At 52.9% G+C, this 8,714-nt stretch overlaps 1 protein-coding gene across 1 annotated transcript; it reads right to left on the bottom strand.

The window, feature by feature from the left end:
* Positions 1-996: 996 nt before the first annotated feature.
* On the bottom strand, positions 997-5,759 carry LOC309681175 (keratin, type I cytoskeletal 14-like; the record flags this gene model as incomplete). The annotated part of the gene is made up of 8 exons (XM_082495014.1): positions 997-1,094; positions 1,440-1,477; positions 1,954-2,174; positions 2,299-2,424; positions 2,526-2,687; positions 3,208-3,364; positions 3,900-3,982; positions 5,250-5,759. 8 exons carry the CDS (start codon positions 5,757-5,759, stop codon positions 997-999), a joined length of 1,395 nt encoding a protein of 464 aa, XP_082351140.1.
* Between the last annotated feature and the right edge of the window lie 2,955 nt (positions 5,760-8,714).

Raw genomic sequence — 8,714 nt, 5'->3', positions numbered from 1 at the left:
ACTGTGTGGCCAGCTCTATGCTGCTACATTCAGTAGCACTTCTCTGAATCATCTCACTGATTTAGAAGTTGGATTTAGGAAGTAATAAATGTGGCAGAATCCAGCCAAGAATGTGTCTGAACTGGCTTTCCAGGAACGGCCGGGCGAGCTGACGGCAGAGTGAACCGCTGCGTCAGGAGCAGCCGCTGACGGGCAGACGGTGCCAGAAATAACTCCCACGAGGGTTTGAATCTTTCTGCCTCTATAGACCATACCTACCACTTCCCATCACTTGTTTTCCTCACCCTTTAGCGGTGCCTTTGGAAGCAAGAATTAAACAAAGCTGAGGTGGTGTGTGGCTTCATTTCATTCTACCACGATGTGTGTTACCCGGACTGACTGGCGACTGCTGCGGCAGAGCCGGGGAGGGAAGTGTTTGCAGGGCCCCAGCTGCGTGACCCGGTTTCTGTTCACTTTCTTGCTCAGATTCAGAGTTTGAAGCTTCAGCTCTGCTGTTGCTGCGCACTGCAGCCGGGGAAGCAGCACTTTGCCCCGACCTGGAAGTCCCAGTGCCAAACCTGAGCTGAAATACAAAGACTCTCACAAGTTCTACCTCCCACGACTGTGTCATCCGTTCCTTTCCAGACGTCCACCCACACCAGCTGTCTGCACTGAAGCAGCCAGGTCCCCGCTATTGTACAAGGGGGGGTGTACTGGCCCCGCCATCTGGGGGCCAAAGACGGAGAATATTTCTCTTCCAGAGGGGAGCTTTGTCCCGCAGCCCCAGGACGGGGACAGCCTGGCGCTTCGGAGCATCAAGACCAGACCCTGGTTTGCACAAGTGTGAAGAAAAGCTTTATTTGATTTCTGAGCACGGCACAGCGCTTAGAGAAAGGCTGGGGGAAGCAGGGGATGGTGAAAAGGGAAGATGCGTTCCGTGATCTGCAGAGCCACAGCGCTTAAGCTGGAATCTTCTTTTGCTTTGCCACGCGAGGTTTGCAGCGAACAGGAGCCGCCTCAGCAGGCAGCCTGCGTGATCTGCTCCCGGGACGAAATCACCTTCCCGTCCTGGACTTCCTCGAAGATTGTGCGGATTTGACGGGTGGTAACAGGTGCTACGATGGAGAAAGAGGGAACCATTATTTACAGGGAAGGAAGGAGAAAGTGTCATAAAGCTTTTCATGGGTAGATTTGTTATTACCACCAACTGCCTCAGAAACCCAATATAACCACCACATTCCTACCCCTGAATACTTTATCGTGTAGTTTCAGTCTGCACAGATAATTTTCTGAAACATGTTTTTGGCATATCATAAGAGTAGTTTATGTCAATTCACGTTTTGAAAATATAATAAAATAGTAATTTTAGTAAATTAATAAAAAGGGCCTATGCTAAGAAGGTGGCTAAGGATATGACAGAGCTATGTGTGATCAGTGCTTCAGCTGAGACATGTTCTTACCTTCTTTCACAGGCTGTGAGACGTAGTGGGAAGACATGCTACAGGAGGAGAAAAGAGAAAGAATGGTCAGAAATGGGAAAAAAGTAAGTAGTCTCTATGACAAAATCACTATTTAAAACCCTGCCATTTCTTCTTGCACCAGTATGTGATTAAAATGCCTTCTGGAAACTGCCTAGTGTCAAAACTAAAAGGAAGAAAATGCTAAGGATGTATGTGTAGCACAGGGATTTGGGCATAGAGGCAGCACACATCCCAGCTGCAACAAGCAGCACTGGTACCCGCTCCTTCCCCGGCATCACACAGACACTCGAGGGATGGAAAGTGCATCCCAGGGATGCTGCAGCGCCGTGGTAACCACTGGGCTGTTCTGGGATAGTAGGACTGAAAAGGGGGACCCTGTTTCGTGCCACGGGTCAGGATCCTCCAGGGAACACAGGTTGTTAAGTTTTTTATTTCCTTCACTATTACCCATGTCCTCCCCACACACTGTCCCAGGCAAAGCCCCTCTACGTACTGGGCGTCTTCGCCCTCCAGGAGCCGGCGGTACGTGGCGATCTCCTGCTCCAGGCGGCATTTGACGTCCAGGAGGACCCTGTACTCGTGGTTCTGGCGCTCCATGTCGCACCGCAGCTCGGCCAGCTGCTCCTCCACGCCGGTGATCAGCCCCTGCAGCTGGGCCAGCTGGGTGCCGTAGCGGGCTTCTGTGTCGGCCAAGGTGCCCTCCAGCGCCGCTTTCTGCGTGCAGAGGAGAGGGACGAGTTCAGGGGGCACAGAGGGTGGGAGGGACAGCAGCAGCCGTGCATCCCCTGGCCTGCGCTCCTGCGTGCCCCCCACCCCGCAGGGAGCCAGCCCCTCGTACCGTGCTGAGCTGGGACTGCAGGTCGATCTCCAGGCTCTGGATGGTGCGTCGTAGCTCGGTGATCTCCGACTTGCCGCTCTGAAGCTGCTCCGTGTTGATGGCCACCTCCCGGTTCAGCTCTTCCGTCTGCAACGAGGCAAAACCCTCGTAAGGTGCCGTTCCGGCACTGGCGAGCAGGCACAGCCTCAGGTCCTGCGCGCCCCGCGGCGCTGCCGCTGCCACCTCACCTTGCTGAAGAACCACTGCTCGGCGTCCCTGCGGTTCTTGTCCGCCAGGCTCTCGTACTGCTCCCGCATCTCCGCCAGGATCTTGGTGAGGTCGATTCCAGGAGCAGCATCCATCTCCACGCTGATCTCTCCCCCCACCTGCCCGCGCAGGGCATTCATCTCCTGGCACAAGAGAGACACACGTTTTCATGCAATCCAACAATCAGTGTATCAGGATGTTCCTCTCAAGACAGAGCTCTTCAGCAAAGGCACCATCCTTCGGCAGGTATTACTGAGGCAGATCAACAGGGAGCAAACTAGGGCCTTTGCTCCACAATCACAAATAAATTAATCTAAATTCTTAAGAAATCTCCATTTGAGGTAATTCTTCAGAAAATAAATCAGAGCCTGTAGTTAGCTTCGTTTCTCAGGAGATAGACCTTCCAGGGCTGAAGCTGCTAGGATTGTTAATGAATCTCTAATAGCTACAGTGGACAATACTGCAATAACCAGCGATGGATGGGTTTTGTACAGGCTCCGAGGAGGACGTGCTGTTATCCAGAATGGATCATCTCTAGTCCCTCACCAGCACTTCTCATCTTCCCTCCCAGCAGTTCAAACCTCAGCATGGTCTAAAAGCTTGGACCAGACCTCATATTCCTGGGTCCAGGCCAGACCTTTTTGAGCCTGGCTCTGTGCTCACCTCCTCGTGGTTCTTCTTGAGGTAGGCCAGCTCCTCCTTCAGGTTCTCGATCTGCATCTCCAGGTCAGCTCTGGCCAGGGTCAGCTCGTCCAGGACTCTGCGCAGGCCATTGATGTCGGCCTCCACGCTCAGGCGCAGAGCCTGCTCTGTCTCAAACCTGGGGACACAAGAACAGTCACAAAAGTCGCACAGGATCTTGTCCAGCTGAGGACAGAGCACCTCACTGCTGCCGCCAGCATTGGGTCAATGCTGCACGAACCCGATGGTGCATGGACAACTTTCTGGTGGTGAACGCTAGTGAATGCAGGGGAACAACTGATAAAACCATGTCCCTCTGAGTCCATAACGTCACCTCAGTCCTGATACCACTGGGCCTTGTTACTGGGTCTGGGCTTTGCTGAGCCACACACACGCGTTAAATGCACAGCAGAAGCACAGTGCAAGTTCTCTGCTCAGGAAAGGTCGTACCACAGGGGAGCAAGAAATGGGAATAAACCAGTGAAGTTTTGGGTGGAAGCAAAACAATCCCCAAATGCCCATGGATTTAGATAACCTACTGCTTTGGAAATTACACCTTCGTTTTGAAGGCTTTGTTTCCACATTGCCCTTTTGGGGTTTGGATGGGATTTTCTCCCCATTTCATCAAACTTCTCTGCAGACTTTGTTCCATTTTTCCAGGAAATGTGGCTTACTTGGTCCTGAAGTCATCGGCTGTCAGCCTGGCGTTGTCGGTCTTCAGGAGGAGGTTAGCGTTGTCGACTGTGGCCGCCAGCACCTGCAGGGTAGAGGATAAAGAAAAAGCACCAAATGAGCGTCAGGAAGTCCTCCTGGCTGACCAAGGGATGGGAGCTCAAGTCAGACTGTCGCAACAGGAATAGTTTTGGGTTTCCTTAGCAGAAGCGTGTATCAAATCAGAACAAAGGGGAGACAGCTGAGACTGACTGCAGAAAGGGGCTGATTACTCTGTGACCTCCCTTTCCAAAAATCCTTTGGTATTTCACAAGGCAACATGAAGCCATGTAAGATGTGTGACATCTGATGAGGACATTTGTTTCCATGCTTCAGGGCATGTGCTGATTCTGTAAGGGTCAAGAAGGAATCATCTGCTCCCCCCCCCACAGCACCGTGTGGCTCTTCTGGCAAGACAGAGGGACCAGCAGGGTGCTTGTGCCTGGCAAACCTTGTGCCGATTTGTTCAGGGATGGATTGAATTTGCTGACTGCAAAAATGGAGCAAAATGCAGGGAGCAGGTGCCTACAGCTTCTGATTTTTATATTACAAAACCAGGAGCAAATAATCCGCAGTGGGAGAAGACTCAAGTCAGAGTTTGGGAGGACATCAGTTGTGGGGCCAAGGAGAGGGAGGGAAAATGGATCCCCTGCGTCACTTGCCAGCTCTCCTGCAGCTCCAGCTGTACACTGCCCTCCTTCGTGTTTACGGGGGGCAATTCATGCGTAAGAAGTAACAGAGAAGACAAAGTCAACTTGAGTATTTCCTCCAAAATGGGCTGGTGGGAATCAAATCAGAACCGAGGGAAATCCCCCCGAGCTGCCTGGGTGGGTTTGCAGCAAGCCTGGCACTGGGGCAGGCTCTGCCAAAAGGAGGCGAAAAACTCATTCTTGGTCAGTTCCATCTTTTTCCCTTTAGCATCTAAACCACATCAATAGGGAGGAGCTGAAACAAGTTTGCAAATTCTTTGACTGAATGTTTACAGACGTGACATCAACGTTTCACAGCTTGCGCACACCTACAACCTTGCCTGCACTTTCATTTTAAACTCTCAAAAAAACTGCATTATCAACGCAGACTTGTCTCTTATTCTTCATTTTTGCACTGTGTCCTTTTACACTTGCTTCTTCCAGTGAAAACTGCCATTTGTTCCTCCTAGAGGGATGTTATCAAAAGCTGACATGCAGAAATCTCAGATTTTCCAGCCTGGTGCTCTGGATGTGCAACTGAGACGCTAATTACAGAGGGAGTAGTCAGTGTCTCTGCGTCCTCTGACAACGAGACATCCCACTGTGTTACTCACAGCATCCTACCTTGTTCCTGAGCTCCTCGATAGTCCTGTAGTAGGGGCTGTAGTCGCGGTCTGGACCAGGTCCCTGCTTCTTGTACCACTCCCTGATCTTGATCTCCAGGTCAGTGTTGGCCTCCTCCAGGGCACGCACTTTGTCCAGGTAGGCAGCCAGGCGGTCATTGAGGTTCTGCATCGTCTCCTTTTCGCCAGCAAGGAAGATGCCATCACCGCCTCCAAAGCAGGCACCAAAGTTACCCCCAAAGCCAGCCCCAAAGCCAGAGCCATAGCTGCCCCCAAAGCCAGCACCGAGGCCCCCTCCTACGCTGCTGCAGTAGCTGCCTCCGTAGCCGCTTCCCAGCCCCGAGACAACACGGGAAGAGACCGAGTAGCTGCCGGAGCCTCCGTGGACGCTGGGGGCTCTGTACCCGCCGCCCCCGACACGCACGGAGGAGAGCCTGCTGGAGCCTCCACCCAGGCCACCGAAGCCCTTGAGGGAGGTGGAGGAGGAGTATTGCCTGACAGTGGTGCTCATGGCGAAGGCTGGCGGCGGCTGGAGGGCTGGGAGAGACACCGGCTCGGCAGCGCAGACAGCGAGTGCTCGCTCCCCCTGCCTTGGAGCCCTTTATAGCCCGGGCGGGAGGCGTTGCCGGTGCTTTTCGTCACCCCTGACAGCCAGAGCCAAATTCCAGAATCATCATTTTTCTCTCCCCGATTTCATGTGTTTTGTCACATCCCGCTGGAAGCGCTACGGCACACGCAGGATCTTCTCCTTCCGCTTTGGTTCTCAGCACCCAGCGTGATTCAGACCGAGGGCTTCTCGCTCACGGCTACGCTTTAGCATTTTGCAGCTGCACCTGAGACACGGGGCGCTCGTCCCAGCTCCCCCCACTGCTCCTGCATGAGGGAACACAAGTGAATCCCCTGTGCGATGCCAAGTCGCCCACAAGTGTCAAAATCTACAAATCTATTTATTTGCTTTTTTAACGAGTCTAAAGCCAACAAAAGCTGCTGACTTAAGAGCTCTGCACATCCATAATCTTTACATGGGCCGACCCAAAGCCAGATGGAAATTTTTCCGTCAGGACCTCACTGCAGGACAAGCACAGACCTGGCCTATTTGTGTACTGACACCATATTTGGCAGAAATCTTGTAGCTCAAAAGAGAAGAAACTCCAGTAATTTCTGCTCACGTACTGGTCTACAGAGACTGGAAAGTCCCTACAGCACTGCTTTTTCAGTCAGTTTAAAGGCGTTCCCCCGTGGCACCTGCTTTGCTGCGTCGCCCTTCACAAACTCCACAGAAGCAGTCCATGACTTCTAAAAGATCTGTAGAAGCTAAAAACTTCTGTGCCACAATATCTTCTATCTCGGAGGCAGGTTTTAATGCTTAAATAGTCTAAATCAGAGGAAAAGTATTTGAAACTGCATTAGAACCCCACTGCCAGGACACATGACGTGCAATTCCTGACACGAGGGGTATGACCAGCTCTTCTCCGTGCTGATGCCTCCATGCAGATGGGCTTTTTGCTGCACATTTGCAGCTGCGAGGCACAATGCCAGCATCACTCAGCAGGACCAGCAGCACCTGTACCGAAAGTACTGGTGGGCAAAGTACAAGAGACACGGCAGTGGGGGGCAGGAACACCGCGGCCACCTGCGAAGCAGAGGGTTCCAACAGGACGACGCAGCAGAGATGTACAGGGATGAGGCGATGCAGCCTCCCCGCTAGCCACGCCTGCACCGTGCTATTAAGGGATTGAGCGCAGTGATTATAGTAATGCAGCTGGACAGGTATTAGCGTGAAAAAAGCAGCAGAGAACCAGGGAGACACTGTGCTGTTTTATTCTTTGTCAGGGAAAAAAAAATCCTTTTACTGATGTGGCGCCAGGTCTTGCAGTGAGCAGTGGAAAATCGCACACCCAACCTGCCGGCCTGCCTGGCTCCAGCGATGTCATTCTCGGATAAGTGAAGTTATTTTTTCTTTTAGCAGAGGTGCCTGTGAGGTAGTGAAAGAGAGTTATAGGGATTAGGAACCCTTTTGTGCTTTCTCTCCTCTGGTGATCTCCTTCCTCCCCAGGGCCCCTCTGGCTGTTTTCACATTCTAATGCACTTAAGTGATTTTGGAGGTGCTCAGATGTTCCCAGAACCTCACCCTTGGTAATTCACAGTGCTTCCTTTCTTTCATCTGTTCCCTGAAGGACACAATAATAACAACACTTTATCTGCATCGCTGTTAGATCTCAAGGACTTAATAGGGAGTCACGTTCTCTTTCTTCAGCAGCTCCAGGAGAGGTGGTGTGATTTTTTCTGGGCGGCCACCGAGGAAGCGGCTTAACCAGAAACATACTCTGGATCCTCCTGGTCGAGGGCTCTACTCTCTGGGCAGCACTGCCCCAGAACCGATTGGCTTCAGATTGGGATTTCTGACCCCCCAAACTGCAAAATCTGGGGGTTTGGGATGCACGTGTGGTCCATCCTTCAGCAAACTGGGGGGAAGGAGGGGACCGGGGAGAACCCCCCCCACCGGCAAATGGCAGAGCGTGCAGATGGCGATGCTCAGCTTGCTGCGAAATCCTGGGGCAACCTGGCAGGGTGAGGATTGGTGCTCCTGCTGGCCTGCTTCCCTCGTAGTGGGGGGTACAGGATTGCCCAAGGGCCGTCGTGTGGGAGCTGCGCTCAGGTGCCTTGGCCACCCTCACTCTGAGCTCTTCCAGATGCGCTCGCTTTGCTCATGTTCTCTCCAGCGAACACCCTCCTGCTCCAGGCAACTCCCATGTTGGCCACGAGCCCCTCACATGGGCCAAAAACCGTGCTGTGAGTTCTGTCCCCCTGCCCAGGTCACCCCCACATTTTACGCCGAGTTACGAGGCAGCCTGAAGGTGACAAGTGCCCCAAACCCAGGCAAACCCTGCCACCGCCAACAGGCAGGGACCACTTGGGCCCGGGGCTTCTCTTTCTGTATTATCATGGCCACAGCCCGTGTTTAAGCTCCTTCATTACAGCTGGCACAGGAGCCCACATGAGAGCTGGAGATTGTCCTGCAAGATCAGCTTTTTCTGGTCTTTTCTGCTCTTGCCACTCAGTGCTGCCCTGGCCGCTGGCTGAGCCGCTAAAGGGGAATCCCCAAACTGGCCCCACTCTTCCAAGAGAAACCCTTCGTGCAAAGTTCCCCTTGTGCTGGCTCTGTCGATGGGGCGTCATCCCACAGAGGCGCACGCACCGCTTCAGCTATTACCAGAAGAATTCAGTCTCCCAGGCTCTCCTGAAACACTCACCCACAATAAATTCCCTTGAGATAAAAGTAAAAAAACACATGGCAACATTCAGGAGATGGTATCGGAGGCTGCTCCAGCAGGAAGCACGCCGTAGATGCTATCTCTCCCTCCAATCCGCTGCAGGGGGAAAGAAAGGGCTGAACGCCTCCGGTTCGCATAGGAAGGGAGGTGAAATTATATGTTAGGAGTGGACAAGGGGCGCCCGCAGTAAC

This window comes from Vanellus vanellus, assembly GCF_965231255.1.
Source record: "Vanellus vanellus genome assembly, chromosome: 24".
NCBI classification, from domain to species: Eukaryota; Metazoa; Chordata; class Aves; order Charadriiformes; family Charadriidae; genus Vanellus; species Vanellus vanellus.
This window is presented reverse-complemented; position numbering and strand designations above follow the sequence as displayed.